At 42.0% G+C, this 27241-nt stretch overlaps 1 protein-coding gene across 4 annotated transcripts in view; it reads right to left on the bottom strand.

Moving 5' to 3' along the window:
• CACNA2D2 (calcium voltage-gated channel auxiliary subunit alpha2delta 2) overlaps positions 1-19074 on the bottom strand; it is a 310100-nt gene extending 291026 nt beyond the window's left edge. For 2 of the 4 annotated variants that reach the window (XM_063426623.1, XM_063426624.1), the window contains exon 1: positions 18867-19074. In XM_063426623.1, coding sequence (XP_063282693.1) covers positions 18867-18982 — 116 coding nt within the window. In that variant the 5' untranslated portion in view covers positions 18983-19074. The remainder of the gene's footprint in view (positions 1-18866) is intronic. The other 2 variants (XM_063426625.1, XM_063426626.1) reach the window with 1 other exon arrangement.
• Between the last annotated feature and the right edge of the window lie 8167 nt (positions 19075-27241).

Raw genomic sequence — 27241 nt, 5'->3', positions numbered from 1 at the left:
TTTTGGATGAGAGAGCATTACAGAGATTATTTTTAGGTAGCTTCATGAACTACCATTACTCATTACATCGCCTTTAACAAAACCAAGTAATTTATTAACACAAAGGGGCTTATTAACTAAATTGTGAAATATGCAGACTTGAAAAAGGCCTTGCAAATTTTACATAAAGATATCAATTGGGAAAATTGTTCAATGAAACCATTTGTTTGGGTTATTTTGGTCTAAAATTTGCATTTTTTTTTCTTGATTCTTCACAGTTGTTTAATATATAGAAATAAATCATTAAACAAAATAATAATAATGTCATTACTAAACACATCTAAGCTGATTTAAACGTATGTTAATGTGAGCTGTATTGCTAAGGAGCTCTGTGATAAACATGCCAATTTCGTTTTTAATAAAAATGGTCATTGGCTCCTGTACGCTGCCACGACAGGCCAAGCCCTGCGAGGGCACAAACACCCGAGCTCCAAAACACACTGCACTCTCACATAGACGAGACGCAAAGGCCTTGCTCCGCTACCTAACCTGACACATCTCGAACCACGCAAGGCACTAAGCAACCACTAAGGCCATAACCTGTGCCAGCGCCCCAACATTGACTCAGAGTCCCACTGGGACAACACTAGACATACATATCACACTCACCACTGGCACAGTCAGTTCCCCGCTAAAACTACATAGCCCTTGCCATTATAAAATGTGCACAGCTCAACTCAGCCCAACATATGAGACAAACGAAATGTGACTGTACCTCATGCATATGCTGTTGTGGCACCTTTACCTATGTCTGTACTGCTGAAACTGCACCAAAAATAAAGAATTAAAAAAAAAATGGTCATTGGAACACGGAATTATTTGGGTCTTAAAAAAGGGACACTTGAGAGGTAAGGAGAGGAGAAGAGAAAGGTATCTTCTGGGGTGCAGGATGCAACGCCTGGAAAGAATCGCAGATTTTAGAAAATATACAGCTAGCACGGTGGGGCATGCAGCCAAAAGAAGATCGTAGTATGGCCAGCAAATATTTTCAGCCAGGAGAATTTCACGGCCACAGAGGAAAGGAGTGCGCTGTGCACACAGCCATTCTCTGCACCCCCCCACCCATGTCTCGTTTGCTTCTGGCACGCACAGTGCAGGTGGCGGGAATGTTAAGCGGGAGCTGAGCTGCTACAGAGCTGAGCAGTTCTTTGCACTCAATTAAAATGGAGGTATTGGCTCGCACTTATAGCCTAATGCTGCTCATCCACAAGGCGCCTTGAAAGATAACATATCACCTTGTAAAACAGGCTGTCATCATTAGGCAGACACACACACAGCTTTTAAGGAATTCTCCATCAGACCCAGGCCTCCGGCGTGTCCCTAACCTGAACATTTCCCTGCTGCATGGATGGGAGAGGCCTTCCAAAACATTTTAATGATGTCACTGAATAAAGGCGGCATGAAATATGCAGAGTTTAAAACCCACAGAGAGGGTATAAAGATGAATGTATGAATATGTCTTCCTACAAGTCTGTCTTTCAAGCTGTACGTAGGATCATACTGTATAACAAACAAATGGCACTCATTGAACCCTACACGGCAGACAGTATCTTTGTGCCCTCTGATGTTATTTCCAAGTGCACTTTAACCCATCACACATTATTATCTTTATAAAGTCACGTTTATTTTATTATCATCCTGCATCCTTATATATTCTAGACCCCCTTGTTCACACATCTCAGAGCCCCTAGCCATCACAACCGAGAGAAAGAAGCAAACTCTCAAAAAGCCAATTACTTTCCAGCGTGCACATTGCCTCCGAGGGTCTACTCTCTTTATTTTGTGATATACAAAATGGACACCGGACAAAGCATTTTTAAACAGGCGGCTGTCTGCATCATGCAGACATTGAACAAATGCAATAAAAGTACCGCCACCCTATATTAAAAATAAAGAAACAGATAACAGAGAGAGAGAGAGTATGAGTGAGTGTTCGTGTGTGTGTGTGTGTGTGTGTGTGTGTGTGTGTGTGCGTGCGCAGCCTTGACAGTAGTCATGGTGCTGAATCCACAGAAGTGGGATCTATCTGTGAAAGTAGTGGCACTGCCAGCATGGAGCGACTTTATGAAGTGCCCTCTTAATATGCATGGCAGGAAGCTGTGTTGTTCAGCTGTACAGACTATTATAATTCAGTAGACTAAGGAGATAAAAGGGAAATTAAATTGTAGCATTGAAGACCTCCCCCACCTGTGCCCCCTCCTGTATCCGAGCGATAAAAACGAAGCCTCACTCTGTTTAATAGCCCACTAAAGCGTATGGCAGTCTGGTTCCTCTGCCAGCCTCCTGCTTTATCTCTCCCGACCGCAGAACCTGCTGTCCACCAGCACTGAGCAGTGTCCACTTAACCCAGTAATTAAAAGGCCTTTCTTACTAATAAAGACACCTCTTCATAATGACTTGCCTCTCTTCACAGAAAACTTGATCCCTTTTACAGCTGCACACGGTACTTCCACCATATGTGTCATGTATGTTTCATGCAGGTATATAAGCCAACTGTGAATAATTTAGTTTATAGGGGTAAATCACACCTATGGTAACACATTCCAAGAGAATGTAACAGGAATTTAAGGAAACAGGCTGTGATACAATTTAACAAGGGAGAGAAATATACATGGAGATTATACTGTGTCACAGTTTACATTGGCATTTCGTAAAGTAAAACCATGACCTATATAAACAAAAGAATGTTAACTGAAAACCAAACTGCAAAACCGGAGTCAAAATAGTTAATATGGAAAAAAAACATTGCCGATAAAGATTATTTTTTTTAAATGTAAGTATTTTGGACTATAATTTGCAATTCAGTGCTAAATACATAAACCTCAAAGTGCTTTGCTGTTTTTTTTTATTTTTTTTTTTGTTTTTTTTTAAAGGTAACCTTTACCATTTTTACATCATCTTTACTTAAAAACCCATGAATTATTTAAATAAGCCCCAAGTACCTGACATGGTTTGCTTAATTAATCCCCTTTGTGTCTGAAAATGTAAATATAGCTGATGTGTGAAAATATCAGCTTAACTCTTTGCAGTAAAAAATAAAAAATAAATAAAAGAGGTTAATATGGAATTAAGAATACTATGCAAATAGCCAAAGACAATTTGGGGTGGTATTTGCTGCCTTTTTCAGACATACAAAACATTTTTCTTTATTTTTTGCTATTTGCCTTTTTTTTTTTATAGGACAATTTATTTTCTACTTAAATCCTAACGTATTTTTATGACTTGAGATAGAAAAGAGAGGGAGGGTTTCCAGTATTATAGACTGAGGTTGAGGTTTCCATTGAATTGCTGCAAATGAGTGGCTGTGAAATAAACAGTTTGTAGCTGTTCAGCAATTGGCAAACGTTTTATTACAGCCCCCAAAGCACAGGTGACGGGGGAGGTGATGGGGGCCCCTGCCCAGATTTCTTCACTGTTATTAAATGTTCAAACTGTCAGTGTAAGTCAAACACACAATTGTAGAATCCATCTGCAATCATAAAACCACTTCTCCCTCCCGTTCCCCGTTAATGTCACTCGCAAGCTGCCCCAGTAATGTCATTAAGCCTTCAGCCAGGGCACAAAAGAAAGACAATTTGCCGCGGGAACAATGCAAGTAAAAAGCTGCCTATTTGCGAAAGGTTTTATTACAGGAAAGCGTAACATCCCCACCTTAAAAGGATACACATCATCCCTGAATTTCACCCCCCCACTTCTTTATTTTCACTGCTCTCACAGATTAAATATCAATTTGCCAGTTCAGGAAATATAGCTAAAACCAAGACACCAGCTCCTTGGGGCGGCAGAGAAGTACGAAGACGAGAAAGTACTGCTTCTGCATACATGAGAAGCAGTTTTTCCTGCAGCTAATCCTAAATCTGCCACAAATAGGGGATAGGTGGGGGGAGATGATCACCTTTTTCAAACAATCTTCTGCTACATAGCAAGCCATGGCTCTCCTATGTCCTTTCCCTCGTGCTCCCTTTTGGCATTTAACTAATGTTCCATTTTATCCCTTAGCTTCTAATAACACTTTTATTTTGACACACTTTATCCCTAATGCTCCCGTTTATCCCTGCCCATCTGATACAGCTCCCATAATGTTCCGTTTTATCCATGACCCGTCTGATACACTTTCTACACTCTTGCCAAGTCTTATCTTTTTTTTTCCTCTCTTGAATACATCTCACTCTCCCACCCCGCCTAATTCCAACATTTCTTTACCCTTCACCCAAACAGCCTCATCTTTCTAACAACCCCGCTTAGCCTGCACCTTCTTTTCCTTGATAAATCTCATTGATTTTCTATTCTTTCTAACCAGCATTCTCTTTTGTGATGCTACAATGGGGTACAAAGCAGTGTCTTTTTCAAACATTTAAACGATTGTAGCTCTCTAATGCTATTCTGTTGTACCTTATTCCCCGTTTTTTTTTTTTAAAAACCCAAATAAAACTACTCTAATACTGTATGTGCGCGTTTACCTTTTTTACCGTACTTTTTTTTTTTTTTAAAGTACTTACAAAAACACTCTCATTTCCCACTTTCTTACCTGTACATTTTTTCAGGGGGTGTGGGGGGGGGGGGGGTTGCCACCAGCCATCTATTCCCTAAACTTGGAATTTTGAAGAGAATTAACAATTTAATTTTAAATTTTAGGTGAGCAAAACTTTTCTCCAGCTCAGCTATTTCAGGCTAAATCTTGCAACATCCTTTCTCCAAAACTCTCAGTATAGCAAAAAAAAGTTAAAGGGACACTATAGTCACCTGAACAACTTTAGCTTAATGAAGCAGTTTTGGTGTATAGAACACACTCCTGCAGCCTCACTGCTCAATCCTCTGCCATTTAGGAGTTAAATCCCTTTGTTTATGAACCCTAGTCACACCTCCCATGTGACCTGCACAGCCTTCCATAAACACTTCCTGTAAAGAGAGCCCTATTTAGGCTTTCTTTATTGTAAATTCTGTTTAATTAAGATTTTCTTATCCCCTGCTATGTCAATAGCTTGCTAGACCCTACAAGAGCCTCCTGTATGTGATTAAAGTTCAATTTAGAGATTGAGATACAATTATTTAAGGTAAATTACATCTGTTTGAAAGTGAAACCAGTTTTTTTTTTTCATGCAGGCTCTGTCAATCATAGCCAGGGGAGGTGTGGCTAGGGCTGCATAAACAGAAACAAAGTGATTTAACTCCTAAATGACAGTGAATTGAGCAGTGAAATTGCAGGAGAATGATCTATACACTAAAACTGTTTTATATAGCTAAAGTAATTTAGGGGACTATAGTGTTCCTTTAACCTCCTACGATTTTCTTTTCATGACATTCTCCTATAAAATATACAGAATATGTTCATGTTTTCGCTGTTTCCAAAACTTACATTCCATGTCTTAATCAAGTTTTTTCTTTTATTACTTCAATTACCCATGTTGGGCTTTTTCCATATGCTGCTTTGTTTTCCTTTCAATGCATGTTAAAGAATGAGCATGGGACATCACATTATTTCTGTATCTCCTCTCTCGCTCGCGCTCTCTCTCTCTAGGCGGACTGACAAGTGCAAAGGGCAGAGCTTCTAAGAATGATTGACAGGGAGCTATTATGGAGGAATTCAGTTCTCAGATAGAGAGCTGTGGATTTCTACATTTAATTCATTTTTCAAGCGTCACAAACACATATTTGTTAAACATAGAGGATTACTTAAAGTGACTTTAGAAATCATGAGAAATGATATTTCCCATTTAAATCTCACTCCAAACTCAACAGCAGCCGTCTTCCTCCTAAAATGTGTATTTTGGAGCTGATCTTTTCGATTATGTTCCAGTCATCATTTAACCAGAAATAACTTTTCAGCCTTTGCCACAGTGATACAATATTTGCAGACAAATTAGCTTTATTTGTAAAACTGGGAATAGTGAAATTTTGAAGGCGGGAGGGGATTCAAATTTTAGATCAAAGCAACCAAGCTCGAATAATAGATGAGTTAGGATATTTTTCCTCATTTGGTTATTTTGGTCTAAAGACTCACCAATGTCATCAAACATCTGAAACCCTATAAATAAAGATAGTTATTCTACGGTATTCTGTAAATCTGTTAGTTGAAGAGGAAAGCAAGATAAGGAATCAGCTCATCTCTAAGTAGTGGAAGGTGGAGATATGGATTCAGATTAGCTCTAATATTGTCTTAATCCCCAAAGAGGACAGAAACGTCCGTTTACCACACAGTTTTATACCATCTCCTTGCTGAACTATGACATTAAGATTTTTATAAAGCTGTTTGTCAACATAATGAATCTCATCCTCCATTCATTAGCTCAATCTAGATCAAGTGGGCTTATTCATCTGCACTCTTAAATGCCTTCTCTGCTCTTTTCCTGTAACACAAAAATGGCGGTTTAATTGTCTTTCTTACATAGGCTCCAACAATCCTGTGTTTCCGCTCTCCTTTTTTTTTTTAGGTGTCATAAGGGCACTACATTATTAATTTCACCTGGAACAGCCCCAGTGTATTTTACAACATGTAACGGTAAAAGGCAAGTGTGTCCTCTATTACCCATACTATTTGCCTTGTCTACTGAGCCACTCCTCATTCTGATCTCCATTTTATACATCACCATCTCTGCCTATGCCAATAACATTGTATTATTTCTGACTGACTCCATGTATTCTATCTATCCTTCCCTACTTCAAGTTCTCCAAGGTTTCATCCTATAAAGTTAATTTGAGGGGAAACAGAGGTCCAGTTGATCCAGAAGTCCAAATTAAAATTCTTATCCAATTTTTTAGATTGTTTCAATTAAAAATATATCGTGGCATCTGCTTGGTCTCTGAACACAAGAATTTGTACAAAGCAAATTATACCCATATTTTAAATATTTTGACGGAAGACTTGGCACTTTGTCAGTATCTTCATCTTCAGTATCAGAATCTCCTCTCTCACATTTTATTTCTTTTTCATTACCTATTGATTTTACAGCTGGCTATAGATAGCTTTATGTAGAAAAAAAGTGCGCTATGCCTTTAAATACTTAAAAATCTATACATATGTATATATGAGGTGAAAACCAAAATGGTGAAGGTGCAGTATAATGCACAAAATAAAGTGCTATAGTAGTGCAGATTATACAATAAATTTACACACACATTGTGAACTTTCCAACCATTGTGCACTCTGTGATAAAAAGTTAATAATAAAAATAGAGCACTTACTCCTTTATAAATAGAGGAAAGGAATTCGGCCAATTTATATAGCTTAGATAGATCGCTTTAACTGGACTCACAAAATGAATTGGTTTTCCTGACAAACCTTATATAGACCAAAACACAGACAATACATAGTTCTAGACTTGAAAAAATAATTTGTTTTCTCGACACACCTTATATAGTCTAAAACATAGAGGAGGCCTAATTGTTCCCTCAATATGTATTTATTATTTTGCCATACAGTTCGTTCCAAAGTAGGTATTGATAAATTTTTTATTTTAGAGTCTTGCATGATAGGTTCCAGTTTCCCACTGTTTAATTTTTGTGTAATCTTAACCTCCAATAATACACTCAGCCTGACAAGATCATGTGAAGTCTCTATGAATGTGGGACTGTCTGAGATTAGAATATAACCTCTTCTTCCAGTCTCCCATTGAACATACTACTTTGTACTTCACAAGGATGGAGGATGTTGGGATCCAATGATAAATACATTTGTATGTGGAAGGATGACTATAACCTTTCCCTCCCTGTTAGAAAGAGTTAATCTAATTGTATGCTTTCTTTAGGTTCCTCCAATTACTGTCTTGCGTCCACTTCCTTGATTAATTTAATAGCTTTACATTTCTCACCTTGTGCCCACCCTTGAGTACTTATTTGCAAAGCCAAAAGGGAACAGGATCTTGGGAACGGTAATTTAGGAGGTTTTGACTAAAGTATCCATCTGAGTCAGTATTGCTATAAAATTATATATTTTTAACAGTGTGACTAACGAATATGTTTTTGTAATGTGTAAAATGAAATTAAATGTAGAAATCTACACCTCTTTATTCTGCAACAGGGTATCTCCATCTTGAGCCCCTGTCAATCATTGTTATAAGCTCTGTCATTTGCACATAGCAGTCTCTTTTGGTTCACAAGTCTATTACCAAATATTGTGCTTTCCCCTTACCTGCTTTGAAATACTTTAATCAAATCATTCCTTTCCACCCACTGAAACAGGTTGTCATTGTCTTCTTACCAATAAGTTTTTCTACCAGGCATTGGAATTTGATTCCCATTAAAGCAGTGTCCTCTTCTCTGACAAACACCGAACTTCTATTTCCACCCCAAAATTGGTCACTGGCCTCAGCCTCAGCCCCAGTCAAATATCTCCCAATCTTCAAAACACACTCTTTAGGATTTTCTAACAATTTCTGCATAGCTACAATGCAGAAATCTAATTTTGTTGGTGAACTTTCTTTGCCAGTTGATGGGAGCTGCAGTCCAGTGAAAGATCCACAGGCTAACCACGACAATTTTATTCACAACCGGATATAAACACAGTTATTCTCCAATCCCTAAATATAAACACACTGCCTGCTCTCAACACTGCTGTACACACACGGCACCACATACAGTGGTGTATTCTGGTATTGTGCTACCCTAGGCATGACACAACTCAGGCACCCCCTCAACCCCCTTTCCAAATTTCTGTTCCTGACAGACACACGCCTCACTGATACATGCACTGACATACACTCACTTACAGATACACAGTCATTGTCACACACACTGTTTAACCAATACACACTTTCACTGAAACATACACATTCACAGACATACACACTCACTCATTCAGTTACACACACACACACGCTCACATTCACTGACAGACGCACACTCACTCAGTGTCACACACACATACACACACACACTGGGACACACATATACTCAATGACAGGTACACACTGTCAGTGACAGACACGCATACACACTGACAGACACTGATACACACACTGACACACGCATACACACACTGACAGACACACATACATACATACATACACACACACTCACTGACACACACATATACACTTTCAATGACAAACACACATACACACTCACTAACAAACACATATACACTCTCAGTGACAGACACACACACTCTCACTAACAGACACACACTAACATTCACTAACAGACACACACCCTCTCAGTAACAGACACACACTAACACTCACTAACAGAGACACTCACTCTCACTAACAGAGACACACACTCTCACTAACAGACACACACTTACACTCACTAACAGACACACACATTCACTAACATACTCACTAACAAACACACACTAACATTCTCACTAACAGACACCTCACATTACACTCTCACAGTTTTTTATTTTTTTTTTGCTTACATTTTGGTGGATTTTTCCCGGTGGTACAGTGGGGCTGGCTGCAGCTCGGCGGGCGGGAGGGCGGTCACACAGTGAGCAGTGGAGGTGGGCGGTGAGGGAGCGCTCTTCTCTAAACTCTTCCTGCTCAGCTCCCTTGCACGCCTCTCAGTGATGCTGGAGCCGGAGTGACGTCATATTCCGGCTCCGGCATCACTGCGGTGCACGCGAGGGAGCTGAGCAGGAAGAGTTTAGAGGAGTGCGCTCCCTCGCCGCCCACCTTCTACAACAGTGCATGGCAGCCTCAGGGGGGCCCTGAGGTGGCTAGCCAGCCAGCTCTCTGGTCCCCCAGGGCAAGAGGCTGGCAAGGCACTTGCCAGGGCATTTGGGGAGCGGCTTTTTTTGCTGCCCCACTGAAAGTGCCGCCCAAGGCAAATGCCTTGTCAGCCTCGCGCTAAATACACACCGTATGCATGCAGAACAGCTATGTGCATTTAACACGCATCACATGTGGAAAGGTGGCTCATAAATCACATGAATCAATGAGGTGCAGGAGGGAATATTTCAAAGAAAGAGATGGACCAGAATATGCCATCAATGCTCTCAGCTGGGAATGAAAAAGCATTTCTTTGAAAATAATTTTTAAAAAGCTAGTTGTAGGAAATCAGGAAAAGCAAAATACGCCTGAACTGAACAAAAATCTACATTAACTGCCTATCTTGAAAACATAAAAAAAATCTCTCACACAGTCCAACCTCCAGTTAAACAGGAACGTACTGGCTTAACTGAGACTGGCTACCATCAGGAGAAAGGTAGCTATGGCTATTAAAATGTTAGTGCCAACCTTATAATTTGGTGTTCCCTATATTTACTCCATAAACGTACCTCCATAGACTCAAAAAAATAGGAGCACTGGACTTTTAAAAATTCTCAAACTATAATGCAGTTTATGTATAGCATATAGTACTTGTGAAAGGTAAGGAACATCCTATACCAGTTGGATCAGCTTTCCTGTGTCGATATATATTTAGACACATATCTCCCAACATTCCAAATGGCCAGTGGGTTTAACCAGTGGGTGGGACTAGACTTCATGATAGATTGTCAGTGACAACCAGTTATATTACAGGAAATATAATTTAAAACAAGATCAAAGTATGTTATCAACTTTTTATTAAAGGGACTAAGTCACTACAGCTTAATTGTCAGGATCGGGACAGGGATCCAACACGCAGAGTACAGACAGTAGAAAGGTACGTATACCGGACCTTAGAATGGCCGGACTAACGTACGGAGATATAGAGAATGGTCAAAGGCAAGCCGAGGTCGAGGGAACGAGAAGACAGGTAAGCGAGGAACAAGCCGAGTCAAAGGGTAACAGAGATAAGCAGAGTAAAACAAACAAGCCGGGTCGGAACCAAAAGGATAACTGGAATACAAGAGCGCTGGGTGACTAGACAGGCTAGAACCACGACAGGGCAATGAGCAAATGGAAGAAGCACTGTTAAATACCCTGGCTCAGGAGAGTAGACACGCCTCCGACGAGTCCTGATTAGTCTCCAGACAATTGAGTGACAGGTCGGTCCGGGTTGGCGTCATGACGTCGACTGCTGGGCGTCGTGTTACAAAAGGAAGTGGATCCCTCGCGGCCAGCGTGTAAATGACCGGAAGGACCGCGAGGAACGGAGGAAACAGCCCTTCTGGACGGATAAACTTCTAAGTCTCTACCTCTCTCAGAGGTAGAGACTTCAGGTACCCTGACATTAATGTAGTTGTTCTGATGTGTACAGTATGTCCCTGCAGACTTTTTAATGGGAAAATGTAGTGTTTATATTACTGCCTAGTAAAACCTCTAGTGGCAGTCACTCAGACAGCCAATAGAGGTGCTTCCTGGGTCAGTGCGTTCAGAATCTCCACATACTGCATGGAGGCATTGAACGTTCCTCACAGAGATACAATGCATCTCTACGAGGAGATGCTGACTGGCGCAACACAGCATCAACGCGGCATTTTGCAGCGCATGCACAATAACCTCCTAACGCTTTCCTATATGGAGCATTGGGTTGGCTGAGATCGTCCCATTTGATGATATCAGTCAAGGGCACGGAGCAAGGGCAGAGCCTGCCGCGACAAGAACCATGCAGCGCTGGGGGGAAAAAAGGTGAATAAAACACCTTTTACTCTTCTGACAGGGGGTTCAGTCACCTAAATAGCTCTATTAGAACTATAGTGTCAGGTATACGTTTGTATTTCTGATACTATAGTGTTCCTTTAAGTTTGATTGCATCAAGCTCTCAGCAGTAAAAGTGATGAAAATTTGGATGAGGTCCAAAATAGGAGCTGTCCCTGCTAAAGAGTGCAGATCTAGGCATAATCATATTCATAGTCATATTATGATGGGAGTTCTCAACTATGTGTAATACAATTTAGTTACAGAAAAAAATGGCAGAGATAAAGAAAATAAGTATGGGGCTAGGGATAAGTTTGGGAACAAAACGTTTACACCTTTGAAGTACAGAAGAGTGGGAGATGTATAAACTTATGAAAATTATAGAAAAATAAGTGTTTACGTTTTTTTTTTGTAAATTCACATTATCACATTATCATACAATATCACACGCAAAAGACAACATTTAGATCTAAAGATACATACAAGATGTGGCAAAGTGAACTTGAAACCATTTTTATTTTATAATATATGCCTCTGCTAGTACTTGATAGGTTTATACTAGTTTGAATGCATACTGATTTCTGGGGTTTCCAGCCACTAGATGGCGCATATAGTCAAAGAGCAGCGCTTATTGACCATGTGCCATAGACTGGCATGGTCTGTTCTCTAATTTGAAAAAGGAAAAAAAAATAATAAAACTTTAAATAGCATGGGGCTATAATCTTTCAACAATTTATATTCACTAGTGAAATTGTAAGAAAGGGGATCAAGTCAATATAACATATTAGTTCTTAACGGAAAAAGACTTAAAGTGGACTTATATCACCAAACTCTACATCTGGGATACAAAAAGGTGGCTAATGTCAATAAGACCAGCTGGAAAGGTTATCTGAGTGGCTTCACAACTAACATATCGCTGCAGAAATGCTTTCGCCTCGGCATAAATACGCTATGATGAACTTTTCTGGGCTTAGAGAAAAAAGTTATGGAAAGTTAGGCAGGGGACCAAACTGAGATTGTCCCACTAGATCCTGAACGTTTGTGAGCATGATAACTGGTACAAGCTTGGTTTATCTCAGCATAGAAGTTGAGTATAATTGGTTGTATAACTGTAGATCTAGAGTACAAGCTTTCAGGACCTCTTAAACCTCGTCATAAAGGGTCATTGCAAGCACCCTAGCATCCTGTGAACATTGCATAAGTTATGGTGCAATTAGGACCAGTCACTGCTTCCCTCTACACAATGAGTAATTAATAAATGCAACAATTAGTCCAAAAAGAATTACTGTATCTCCCTGACATTCTTCCCCTGATAACAAAAGAGAAAGTATTAGTTCCAGATTTGTCATTTAAGCAGTGCACACACATCCCATTGCCAGCTACTGGAGAAACCCGAGCTGTTTACATGGGTGAAAGCAGTAAAAAATTTTTTTATAAAACTATAAATGAGGCTGTGAATAAACTTCAATTAACCATTTCCATCATATCAGACAAGAGCTGAACTACATAAGCCATAAGCTACAAACCATAAGCCTAGCTTTTTACTACAAACCATAAGCCTAGCTTTTTAAGATTTGAAAATATATATAACTCAGAATAAGAGGTTGATGTAACCATTCCATGTTCTTGTATGGTTCATGGGTGTGAGCAGAACTACATATCCCATAAATCTGGGTTTATGGAATAAGAAAACTACATGAATCAAAATAAGGTTCTCCTGATTGGTGGAACCTCACCCTGCTCTGGTATGGATCTGTGTGATGCTGAACCCTGTCCTGTTAAATGCAACAGCTTCAGGATTTTTTATTTCTTTTTTCATGTTTTCATTTGTTTTACTTCTTCATGTTTTCAATGTATTTTCTATATAAAGCATTAATAATTGGGAGTCACTTTCCAGAATCCCCCTTTTAATGCAAATTTTCTACTTAATGCCTTCTAGAAAAAGTACAATAAATCATTATATCTATATTACTACAGCTTCTTGTATTTGTTCAGGGGAGTAGAATCATTCCCTTCAGGCTTTTTGCAGTAAACACTGTCTTTTCAGCAGTGTTTACATTGCAGCCTAGAGATAACTCCACTGGCCACTCCTCAGATGGCTACTAGAGGTGCTTCCTAGGACAGTGCTGCACAGTAAGTAGCACTGCCATTCAGTGTCTCTGTATGCAGACACGTAACATTCCTCAAATAGATGTGTTGATTGAATTCATCTCTATGAGGAGATACCAATTGGCCAGGGCTGTGTTTGGCTTGTGCTAGCTCTGTCCCTGATCTGCCTCCTTGACAAGATCAGCCAATCCAATGCTTTCCTCTGGGAACGCATTGTGATTGGGTGAGTTAACCACTTGTGTCTGATGTCAGCCAAGGAGGCAGATCAAGAATAGAGTCAGCAGCAGCAGGCTAAAAAAGTAAGATTTTACAATATTTAGAGAGGTGAGGAAGGGCCAGGAGGGCTAGATGGTGTTTTTAACACCAGTAATGCATGTTTTTGTTCCCGACCAATAGTGTTTCTTTCAGTACGTCTTACTACAATGGCTTTCATTTGGATCTGAGAAAACATCATAGAATTTATTTTTGGATTTATTAAATTAAAGGGTTACTCCAAGCACCATGAGCACTTCAGTGATTTGAAGTATACAGTAGACAATAATAATTGATCTGCAACCCCAGGTAGATCCCAAATGGAGATCTTTATTCCACCATAAAAGTGGACCCGCCAAGGTTTCAACTAGAGTGCATTGTCCCTGTCAAGCCAGTGATTTGAAGTGATCATGATGCTTAGAGTCAATACTGAGTGTAAGCAATTTTTACTTGAGGGATAATTTCATCTCCGGCAGCATCATTGGCCCATCACAAGAGTTCCAGGCTAGTTAAAGTCAATTATGTGCTTATTTCTAAGCACAGAGGGGCATTCATTGGCTGGAAGTGATCAATCCTCTCAGCCAACATATGAGCAGCAGGTTCGGTTTCTGCAGAAGCTGACTGTCATAAGTCTGCTGCAGATAAGAGCCAGCGCCTGGCGGGCCCCAGGTAAAAGGGCAGACTGCTGTATACAGCATCAAGGTACACCTACCATCATAACCACAACTGCAGGCTGTGTTAGTTATGATGGTTGGCATAATACCTTAACATTAAATTGTGGAGAGATGTAAAACAGTAGAGCTAAAGACTTTACACCTGGCCTATAACAATTCCCTTATCAACTCTCCAATGTATGGTATAGCTTCAATAGAGCATGGGTAAAAGGTAAATGATTAACATATTTAATGCTCACCCAATGGAAAAAGCCAGACAAAAAAAATAGATTTAAATATTTGCATTTTCATATTCTAATGTCTATATTGACCAAAACTGTAATGATGAGCTATGTTTGACCACAATGCGATGTTTAAAGACTCTCTCTTAATTTCTTATGGCCAATAATGAATTACCAATGACTTCATCTCTCCATGGACTAAGGTCTATGACATCATTTCAACTGGCATCAGGGTTTGCGGTCATCAAATCTCACTCATGTATTGTGAGCTGAACAGCTGATGGTAAATGAACAACTTACTCCATTTTGGCACAGCTCCTTCAAAATCCAAATTATGGTGACTGCATGTTATGATACTGATCCTTAACGAGTTAATTTGTAATAATTTATTGCATTGATTTTTGCTTCCTAACGAACACTGTTATTTATGGAATTGTCACAATGATTTCTGGAACCGCAATGCATTAGAAATACAATTTGTCTCGTCAAGTTTTAAGCTATACCAGCTGCCTGTCTGGAGCTCAACACTGTAAACCACTGTGTTGTAAAAAACATTATGAAACCACTGAGATGGTGGGAGACAGTCTAGCTGTTTCTTCACAGGAGATGCAGATAATACAGCTGATTCCATTGCTGGTATATTTCAATAAAAATAACAAAAAGCAATCAATAAAACGATGAATTTAGCAAGGTGCATGAGTGTCTTAACATACATGTATTGGATGGATGAGAGTCATGTTGCTAGCTAGGTGTAGGAGTGCCACATCTGGATAGGTGCATGATGGTCCCATAAAGCATCTATGTAGGTGCATGCGTGCTTCAAGCTGGATCTAGGAATTGCATTGTTCAATCTATCTAGGTCCATGAGTTTCTCAAAATGCATTTGGCTAGATGGAGATCTCTCAAAATCTATCAAGTTAGGTGCATCACTGTCCAAACATATATCTCGGTAGGTGGAGTAGTGTCTCAACATGCATGAGTATCTGAACATTAAATCTATCTAGGATACGTATCTATCCCTCCCCAGAAGTGCCAACAAGAGAAGGATTAACCATAAGGTAATCTTAGGAGGCCACCTAGGGCTCAGGGGATAAACAACCATAAAAAAAACTTTTGTTTTACGATACCTATGTGAAGAATAAAGAGGGGCCCAAAATTGGTCATCTGCCTAGGGCTTTGTGGTATTTTAATCCTTGGAAAACACATGGAAGGGGTCACAATAAGTTTCTACAGGTTCCAGAAAGTCATCAATTTTAATGCAATAGTTATCTTTGACATTTTACAGACAATGTTTATCACATAATACACAGTATGCACAGTGTACAGATGAATGTCCCATCTAAAGAACAATCAAATACTCACTCCCCAGTCCATTACTCACAGTATTGTAACCCCATCTTCCACACAAAACTATGATCTAGGGGTTCTGCGCACAGGGTGGGAAGGTCAAGATTTTTTCACCCTGATCATTTGCAACCCAACCATGCTCACACAGACCAGCTCTGCACATGCATCCCAACACCGCACACGTAATCTTTCTCTGCGCACACAACCCAACAATGCCAGCTCAGCCAGGTTAGGCACAAACCGCTGTGTTCTGCACAGAGATTTTCTATTTCATTATCGCTTTCTGCAGAATGCAGGAGTGTTTCAGTCCTCTAGAGAGTGGCGCCTGATAATTATCTTAATTGACTTTAATATTTCCCTTTGTAGTGTTGTGTTTTTTTTTTAAATTTTTTTGTAATTAGCCATTTTTATGCACAGGCACCCACAAGCACTCAGTGCTGTACACTTAACGCCTGTAAAAAAATAAATAAAAAAAAAACAGAGAGAAATATTCACATATTAGGTTTCTCTCAAGTCACATTATCCCTTTTGCGTTCTAAGTAATGTGCTGCTCTACCCCAAGAGGAGTCGTTTTATCTGCTCCTTTCAAACACCTGTCACCTCTAGCTGAGCAGAGACAACAGCAGGCACACAAAAAAGACTACAAAAATGCATTTAATTTGAGGTTTACATATCTACTTAACTAGTAGAGTGGCTGAATAAACATATGAGAGCAACTGTTCCACCAAAGGCCACACTGGGCAGCTAATCACACCTTCGTTGCTCAGCATACATACTAATAAATGCACACATTTTCAATACGGGCCAGAATTTGACCACCTAACAAATGCCTCAACTCTTGAAATGTAATATCCATTCCTCACTAGATGACAAATTTCAGAGGAGGGTGTTGACAGGTATACTGGGCACAAGCGTAATACTCTTTTACAGGTACATTAATGTTATAAGCCATATAGAGCACAGATATTTCTGCATACACGCAATTAAAATAACCTTTATTTGGCATGTACTCACAAGCACATTCCTCTGCACACATATGGTTCTGCATGCACACATATAGCTCTGCTAAAGTGATTGGATAGTGTTGAGAAGGAGTCAGAGAATATTGTTAACGCTATTCAGAACCAATATATGAGTGTATGACTAGAGGAACATAATTGTTGGGGTGACAAATTAGTGACATTAAGAAAAGGTGGTACACACAAAGCAGCACAAAAACCTGTTAAAGAGGCGGTATGAAGGAAGTGTGTCGAGTTACACATAGAAATAAATGTCATTTTATAAGCGCATAGAGTCATTATGGCATTTATAAGCAATAAAAAAAAAATCATGCCAAAACAAAATAAGGAAGGGATAAATAAATTTGGATAATATGCACAAGTAGGGCAGATAGAACCTGGAAGTTTGCGGAGTACATTTTGGTTGTATTGTTCACCTGTTTCCTGTGTCCATGACACACTTCCTGGTTTTAGTGTTGATAATCCAGGTACTTGTACCCTTACAGACAATCTTAAAAGCATTATTTTTTATACCAGGAGAATTATTCTAAATTTCAGGTGTTCTGTTTTCTAAGATAATCATTCCTATCGACAGGAACAGTGCCACCTGTAATAGGAGCAGTATTACATATACCTGGTCAACATTACCAGTGTTAGGAGCAGTATTCCTAGAATCAGCAACTATATTATCAGCATGAGGTACATTATTACTAAAATCAGCAAATATAGTACCAGTATTAGGGACAATATTCAAGAGGCCATTAATAGTATTATTTTCAGTGTTAGGAGCTGCACTCCCTCAAGCAGGATAATTATTGCTGGTGCCAGGGGCATTATTATCAGTGTAAGTAGCAATATAGACTAGGGGCAATACCATATGTATAAGTACAATATATCCTATGCCATGGGCATTATTTCCATAATTAGGGGCAGTATTCCCTGTTCAGGGGGCATTATTGCCAGAATTAAGGGCAGCATTCCCTTTGCAGGAGACATTATTGACAGAATTAGGGGCATTATTGCCAATATTTGGGGCAGTATTCCCTGTGCAGGGGGCATTAGTGCCAGTATTGGGGACAGTATTCCTTGTATTAGGGGCGGTAATACCAGTATTAGGGGCATTATTGCCAGTATTGGGGGCAGTATTCCCTGTTCAGGGGACATTATTGCCAGAATTATGGGCATTATTGCCAGTATTGGGGGCAGTATTCCCTGTGCTGGGGGCATTATTGCCAGTATTGGGGACAGTATTCCCTGTGCTGGGGGCATTATTGCCAGTATTGGGGACAGTATTCCCTGTGCTGGGGGCATTATTGCCAGTATTGGGGACAGTATTCCCTATGCAGGGGGCATTATTGCCAGTATTGGGGACAGTATTCCCTGTGCAGGGGGCATTATTGCAGTAATGGGGACAGTATTCCCTGTATTAGGGCCGGTAATACCAGTATTAGGGGCGGTTTTAACACTATTAGGGGCATTATTGCCAGTATTAGGGCAGTATTCCCTGTGCAGGGGGCATTATTGCCAGTATTGGGGACAGTATTCCCTGTGCAGGGGGCATTATTGCCAGTATTGGGGACAGTATTCCCTGTGCAGGGGGCATTATTGCCAGTATTGGGGACAGTATTCCCTGTATTAGGGGCGGTATAACCAGTATTAGGGGCATTATTGCCAGTATTAAGAGCAGTATTCTCGGTACCCAGAGCTGATCCCGGTACTCACGTGTGCTGCTGCGGGAAGCTGAAGCTCTCGGTGCCCGGTAAGAGCAGGATCCCGGTGAGTATGAGGCACAGCAGGGGGAGCAGCGGGCAGGGAGCCCGGGGAGCGAGCATCATCATCCTGCGGAGACTGGAGAGGAGAGAACCAGAGCCGGGGAGAGAAGCTCAGCACTGCCGGAGACCGGGGGAGGGAGGAGGGAGAAGATGGGATCTGAGCCAGTCCTATATGAGGGGCCAGCCCCCTTATCCAGCCCACCATAGAGAGACAGCACCCAAATCCTGCCCACCATGGACAGACTACCCACCCACTACACACAGAGACAGCCCACTCTGAATAGACTGCCCACCTAATACACCCAAATCATGGCCACCATACATAGATTGCCCACCCAGTACACAGAAACCCTGCCCACCTTATAGGGACTGCCCACCTAATAACCCCCCCCCCCCCCAACCCTGCCCACTATATAGAGACTGCCCTCCCAATAAAATTAATACTGCCCACTATACCAAGACTGCCCACTCTGTTAACCCAAATACAGCCCACCATACAAACACTGCCCACTTTACAGAGACAAACCTGCCCTCTCCATCCCTGAGAACTGCCCACCTTGGACAGAGCCTGTCAGTTTTCTACTCAACCTGCCATGTAAACAGAGCATCTTTCACCCCCATCCCACATACCCACAACCTGCCCACCTTATAGTTAGGAGCTGGCCACACTCTCAGTTCTGTACACAACCTGTGTTATAAACACATTAGCTCTTAAAGTGATTGATCACCACATGTACCCAAAATCTGCACTCCATATACCTAGGAGCTGCCCATCCCAAATGCCCAAAACATGCCCACAATAGGAACTTAGTCAATGCTTTACACAGCCTGCCTTGATTAGAATTAATAATGACAAGAAATAAGATGGTAACAGGATCTTAAGCAGGTGACTAGTCTCAACCCTTCACTTTTTTGCAAAATGTTAGTGAATGCAAGCAAGGTCTGACAAGTATTTTCTGTCTGTGCCCTGTCTCACCTTTCGGCCCTTGCTGGTCACATCAAGTCACTTTGTGGTTCGTTCCTGCGAAAAAGATAACCTCTCAAAGACAGATTTATTTACTAGATTTCAAATCTAAGGTCAAAATTGTCAAACTGGAAAAATGTCTAAGCCATCTATGCTTTCAATTCGGCTACTCTGACCTTAAATTTGGAACGCGCTTAAAATTCTCACTTTTGTAAATAACCCTGACAGACCGCCTATCCCATAAATCAAAAACTTGCCCTTCCTGTACCAGGGAGTTGCCCATCCCATATGCCCCAAATTTACCTTATCTAAGTTACATTATCTTAGAATAACCTATTCCTCACATTGCCTATAAACTATAAACTGACCATTTGATATCCAGAACATGCTACTTATATATTTTAGAATTGCCCCATTCTTTACAGTCTGAATCTGCAGATCTTAGAGAATGTCCACTAAATTCTTTTGAATTTCTGCCTGCCCAAAATATTTGATTTGGCTCATGTCATGCTCAAAGCCCACTTAACATTCTGCTTACCCACCAAATCCAGAATCTCCTCACATCACATTGTCTAGATACTGCCCATCATAAACAAACAGACTCTGCCCATTCCAGAGCCTGCCTTTTATCCTGCCCACAGCAGCCAGAGCCTGCACATAGAACTGTCATGTTACTAAGGAGAAAGGATTGGCATGATAAGGGCCTTGGGCAGAAATCATGTCCTGAATATCTTGTTAATATCTCCCAGAGAGTGCTTACCCAGTGCTCGGATACTGACCATCACAAACCAGACCCTGCCAACTCCATGCAACAACATGCCTTAAATAATGCAATATTATGCCAACATTACAGTACGTCCGAACCGTGACCCAGCTGTCATCTTATAGACACAGATGGATTTACACATTCAGTGGTTCACTGTGTTTTTTATGTGATTAGGGACTCGGGATTTAGAGGGCCTATTTTCCACCCCAGTGCCTGTAAGCAATCAGTAGCAGTTATACAAATGGGATGTACAGAGTTAAATACCGTCTTTCAAGATTCAGACCCTGTATTGTAATAATTTCTTTTATATAATAGGAGCTTATCATTCCTCGAGGACGATAGTCACGGATAGATGGCCTTTTCTGTCCCTGCTCATTAAGCATCATTAAGTTACTGGATAAAGGTTACTGCTGCCAATTTGCTAGTATAAGAACATCAGTTTCAGGGATAGTCTACTATGGAAATTTACTGTGCCTCTGGGGCTCCAAAGGAAGAGCACACATTCGGGAATCACAATTCCTGCCATTTTGAAACTGCCAAAATAGTATCATATGACATATCAGCAGGGCCGGCGCGACCAGTAGGCGAACTAGGCAGCCGCCCAGGGCACACCAGACGTGGTGTGCTGGGAGAAGGCGCTGTGTTGGGAGAAGGTGATTACTCTTTACTTCCTCCCAGCCTACAGAGCAGCGCATGGGAGAGAGAGAGAGGAGGAGGAGGCTTAGAGACATTTGAAAACATAGGCGTGCGCACGGGGTGTGCCGGGCACACCCTAATCCCCGCGGCACGCCTATGAGTCCTGCAGGAACGCAGGTACTCTGCCGCCCCCAAATGCCCCCCTCCTCCTCCCCCTGTCATGGGGGGGGGAGTAAGAGGTGATGGACACCCCCCCATCGGGCGGCTCTCTCCATACAACAAGCGGTGAGAGAGCTGTGTGCTCTCTGCTCCCTCTCGCCGCGCGCAGTTTGCTGATAACGGGAGCCGGAATATGACGTCATATTCCAGCTCCCAGCTACAGCAGACAGCCCGCGCGGCGAGAGGGAGCAGAGAGCACACAGCTCCCTCGCCGCTTGTTGTATGGAGAGAGCCGCCCGACCCACTGGACCCCAGGGACAAGTCCACGCCAGCTCTCCAGGTAGGGAGGCTGGGTGGACAATTTTTAATTAAAACAAAATAATTTGTCAATGTGTGTGAGTCTGTGAATGTATGTATGTGTGATTGTCTGTAAGTGTGTGTGTGTCTGAGTGTATGTGTCTGTAAGTGTGTGTGTGTGTCTGAGTGTATGTGTCTGTAAGTGTGTGTGTGTGTCTGTGTGCCTGTAAGTGTGTGTCTGTGAATGTGTATGTGTCTGTAAGTGTGTGTGTCTGTGTGCCTGTACGTGTGTGTGTATGTGTGTCTGTGAATGTGTATGTGTCTGTAAGTGTGTGTATATGTGTGCATCTGTAAGTGTGTGTTTGTGTCTGTGAATGTATGTGTGTGTGTGTGTATGTGTGTCTGTGAATGTATGTGTGTGTCTTAGTTTATGTGTCTGTAAGTGTGTGTGTATGTGTGTCTGTGAATGTATGTGTGTGTGAGTGTATGTGTGTGTACGCGTGTATATATATTTATATATATTTATATATTTATATATATATACACACACACACACACACACACAAGCGTATATTTATTTTTTTGGGGGGGTGGGAATCTTGGGAGAGATCCCACACTTTAGTCCCCAGGACTTGACCCCTGCCGGCAGGGGAGATCTCCGGATCTCCCCTGTCGGCTCATGCAGAGTTGACGCTATCTGAGTGCCGGCTCTGCTCTTAGCCTCCATGGGCCGGCGGGGAGATCAAAGATCTACCTCACCAGCCCACAGCAGCATGGAGGGAGGCAGGAGAGGACCCGGGGAGCTCTAGACAGAAGCTCCACCAGGTTCCTCTCGCGAGATCTGAGCGTTGCCGCGGCAACGCTCAGATATCGCGAGAGTGAACTCTAGCCCCGCAGGCTAGAGTTCACTCTCCCTTGGACAGCAAGGATCCCCCCTGCCTACATAAGGTAAGAAGGGAGGGGGGTTATTTACTAATCTGCCCTTACCTTCACAATCCCTCCAAACATACAGCACACACACACACAGCACCTACACACATACAGCACCCTAACACAAACAGCCCGCACACGCGGCACCCTCACATACACAGCACCCACACACACACAGCACATAAACAGCACCCTCACAAACACACACAGCACCCTCACACAAACTGCACACTCACACACAGCACAATAACAGCACCCTCACAAATACACGACACAAACAGCACCCTCACACACACATATCACACAAACAGCACCCTCACACACACATATCACACAAACAGCACCATCACACACACAGCACACTAACAGGACCCTAACACACATACACAAATACCCTCACACACAGCCCACTACCAGCACCCTCACACACAAACCGCACCCTCACCCACATAGCACACTACGAACACCCTGACACACACATCACACTAACAGCACCCTCACACACACACAGCAGTATATGTATGTGTGTGTATATATGTATATATATATATATATATATATATATACATGCGGCGTGTGTTTGTGCTTTAGGGGGCACACCCTAATGCAATAGGCTGCGCACGCCTATGTTTGAAAACAAATTCCAGGGACACTTTGCAGCACAGCTATCAATTACTACCGTACCTTGAAAATTTACCACACCCACTGCCACAAAGCTCCACCCACTAAATGCTCCGTCCAACCCACATAATTAATCTCTGCCTACTTATCATAGTGCAGATTACAGGGTCTATCAATAAAGAAAGAATTACAGGGAATTGAGATGGTAATTTTAAACTTAAAGGGACACTCAAGGCAGGACACTCCAGACCACTTCTGCCCATTGGAGTGGTCTGGGTGCCAACTCCCACTTCCCTTAACCCTGCAACTGTAAATATTGCAGTTTTCATAAACTGCAATATTTACATTGCAGGGTTAACTCCTCCTCTAGTGGCTGTCTTCTAGACATCCACTAGAGGGCACTTCCTGGTCTTCCTGTGCTATAGCGTAGCTGGAAGTCCTCACGCTATGTGAGGACCTCCAGCATCGCTAAAATCCCCATAGGAAAGCATTGAAAGCATTTTCAATGCTTTCCTATCGGGAGGTCTAATGCGCGTGCGCAATCGGTTTCCCTTGCCGGCTGACGTCAGCGGGGGAGGAGCGTGGACGGACCCTAAACCACCGCCAAGGGTCATCGGCGGTGGTATCAGTTAAGTCACTGAAGGGGTTTTCACTCCTTCAGCAACATGGGATGGAGGTTGGGAGGGAGAGGGGACCTGCAGTGCCAGGAAAACGATTTGTTTTCCTGGCACTGGAGAGTCCCTTTAAGGCCAAAGTAGCCGAGTTGGAAAAATTCTCCCACTCAGCTGCACTTGAAATTCCCATCACAATTCCCTGCAATTCTTTCTTTAGTGATATGGTATACAGGCACACAAGCTCACTGATACACAGGATCAAAGACAGACAAGTTCACTGACACAAAGCACAAACTCACTGATACACACAAATAGGCTCACTGACAGACAAAACTCTCACACACAAGCTAACTACAAACACACTCATTTGTATAGATACACAAGGCTCACTACAGACAAGCTCATTGACAAACATAGGCTTACTACAGACAAGCTCACTGACACACAAGCTGACTAAATAGAAGCTTACTGACGCACACAAGCTCACTAAATACAAGCTTACTGACACACACATGCTCACTACAGACAATCTTACTGACACACACAAGCAGTGCCATCTTAACAGTGTTATGGAACACACACAGACTGCTGAGTAGACACACACAGATTGCTGAGTACACACAAACAGACTGCTGAGTACATACACACAGTACACTGAATACACACACAACAAACACACACAAAGACTGCTCAAAACACACATACTCTGCTGAACACACAGACTGCTGAATACACACACACAGACTGCTGAGTACACACCGACTGCTGAGTATACACAGAGAGACTTCTGAGTACACACATACAGACTGCTGAGTACATACACACAGTACACTGAATACACACACAAAAACACACACAGAGACTGCTGAATACACACAGAATGCTGAATACATATACATACTGCTGAATGCACACAGGCTCCTGAATACACATACACAGGCTGCTGAATACATACAGACTGCTGCATGCAGACTGCTGAACACACACACAGAGACTGATGAATACACACACACTGCTGAACACATACACAGAGACTGCTGAATGCACACAGACTGCTGAAAACACAGACTGCTGAACTCACACACAGAGACTGCTGAATACACCCAGACTACTGAATACACACAGACTGCAGTGAGGGGTGCGGTGTTTGTGTGTAGAGATGCAGTGTGTGAAGGGTGCCGTGTGTGTGAGGGGTGCTTTGTGTTAGGGGTGCTGTGTGTGTGTGTGAGGTGTGTGTGTGAGTGGTGCAGTGTGTGTCAAGGGTGATGTGTGTGTGTGCGTGTGTGTGTGTGAGGGGTGCTATGTGTGTGTGTGAGGGGTTTGAGGGGTGCTTTGTGTCAGGGTTGCTGTGTGTGTGTGAGCTGTGCTGAGTGTGTGTGTGTGTGAGGGGTGCTGTGTATGTGTGTTAGAGGTGGTGAGTGTGAGGGGTGCTTTGTGTCATGGGTGCTGTGTATGTGTCAGAGGTCCTGTGTTTGTTAGAGGTGCTTTGTGTCAGGGTGCTGTGTGTATGTGAGAGGTGCTGTGTGTGTCAGAGGTGCTGTGTATGTGTCAGGGGTGCTGAGTGTGTCAGAGGTGCTGTGTGTGTGTGTGAGGGTGCTGTGTGTGTGAAAGGTGCTTTTTGTCAGGAGTGCTGTGTGTGTGAGGGGTGCAATGTGCGTGCGTTAGGGGTGCAGTGTGTGTGTGTGTGTGTGTGTGTGTAAGGGGTGCTTTGTGTGAAGGGTGCTGAGTGTGTGAGGGGTGCTGTGTATGTGCGTCAGAGGTGCTGTGTGTGTGTTTGAGGGTGCTGTGTGTGTGAGGGGTGCTATTGTTAATCTAGGAAGCTGCTAAAAGTGTGAAACTGCAGGGAGTGTAATGTCACAGATGGTTCTATCAACCTCTGATTTGTGTTTCATATAAGATACAGCATTTTAGTCTAAATAAAAAGTTTCATATTGGAAGTCGCAGGGGCAGTTTTCCAGTTATACAGAAATTGACTATAACTTCAAAATGGAGCATCTCAGCGTATGGCTGTGCATACATTAGTACTTCCCCCCTAGGAAAGCATGTATAATGCTTTCCCATGGGGTTTTACATGACACTGGATGTCCCCATGCATAGGGTGAGGACGTCCAGCATCAGTTAGCCTACCAAAAGTCACCTAACGACCCAGAAGACCCTCTAGTGGTTGTCTGGTAGACATCCACTAAAGGTGGAGGTAATCCTCAAAGGTAATTATTGCAGTTTGTTTAAAAACTGCAATAATTACCTTTGCACGATTAAGTGACCTGGGACACTGCACCAGGCCACTTCAATGAGCTGAAGTGGTCTGGGTGCCTCGAGTGTCCCTTTAAGGTAAAAAAAAAAAGCCAACCTGGAAAAATTCTCTAAGTCAGCTATGCCTTCAGTTTAGCTACTCTGGCCTTACATTTGAAATTCACTTTGAATTCTCACTTCAGTAAATAACCCTGTCTGGGTCAAAAGTGTTAGAAATACTGAGAAATTAGAGAATAAGATGCCTATCTGTGAATCATGGAATTAGCAGTCCACAACATCTTAAATGCAGTTACCCCCAAACCCTAAACACTAAAATCAAAACCCTCTCATACAAGCCAACAGCTAACTATTCATAAACCCACAAGGGTAAAAGGACAGGATTTTCCATTAAGTAGAGTAGGCAACTGCCTACAGACACCTTTCTTCTACGGGGCACATATTTACATCACTTATTATGCACATTTGTGGAACTTAAGTGGGCTTAAGGTGACATAAGTACCAGGAGCCTTGGTCAGTGTCCTCTGTCCAGTTAGCCTCCTACGGTTGATAGCAGACCTGCAGGAACAGTATAGAGAGTGTAAAACTCGGTGCTGTTTCAGCTCCTCCAGTGTCTGAGTGTGTCTGGACAGGAATAGGAAGGGATCACTTCCCATCTGCCCACTGACAGCCTCTCACACAGGAAATGCCTTACAGGAGGAGCAGGGACAGCACTGAGTGACACACACTGTATAAGAGCTCCTGCAGTCCTACTATTAATCATAGGAAGGTGAGTACTAGGGGTGCACCGAAATGAAAATTCAGGGCCGAAACCGAAACCGAAAATTCAGGATGCCCTTGACCAAAAACCGAAACCGAAACCGAAACTGCTTTTTTGCCCAAATACTTTTAAAATACTTTTTTTTTTCTTTGATTTTATTAATATAATTCTTTTACATGGATTTATAAATCAAATATGAAAAACTACACGCCAATAAAATAAATAACCACACTTATTGAGAGCAACACACCAAAATTGGACAGAATAGCTTTAAAAAAACAATATAAATAAAAATCTGTTAACCCTGTTTGCTATATATGACTGAATA

Source organism: Pelobates fuscus, chromosome 7 (assembly GCF_036172605.1).
Source record: "Pelobates fuscus isolate aPelFus1 chromosome 7, aPelFus1.pri, whole genome shotgun sequence".
Lineage (NCBI taxonomy): Eukaryota > Metazoa > Chordata > Amphibia > Anura > Pelobatidae > Pelobates > Pelobates fuscus.
Note: the sequence above shows the minus strand (reverse complement) of the source record. Positions and strands in the feature narration are given on the sequence as shown.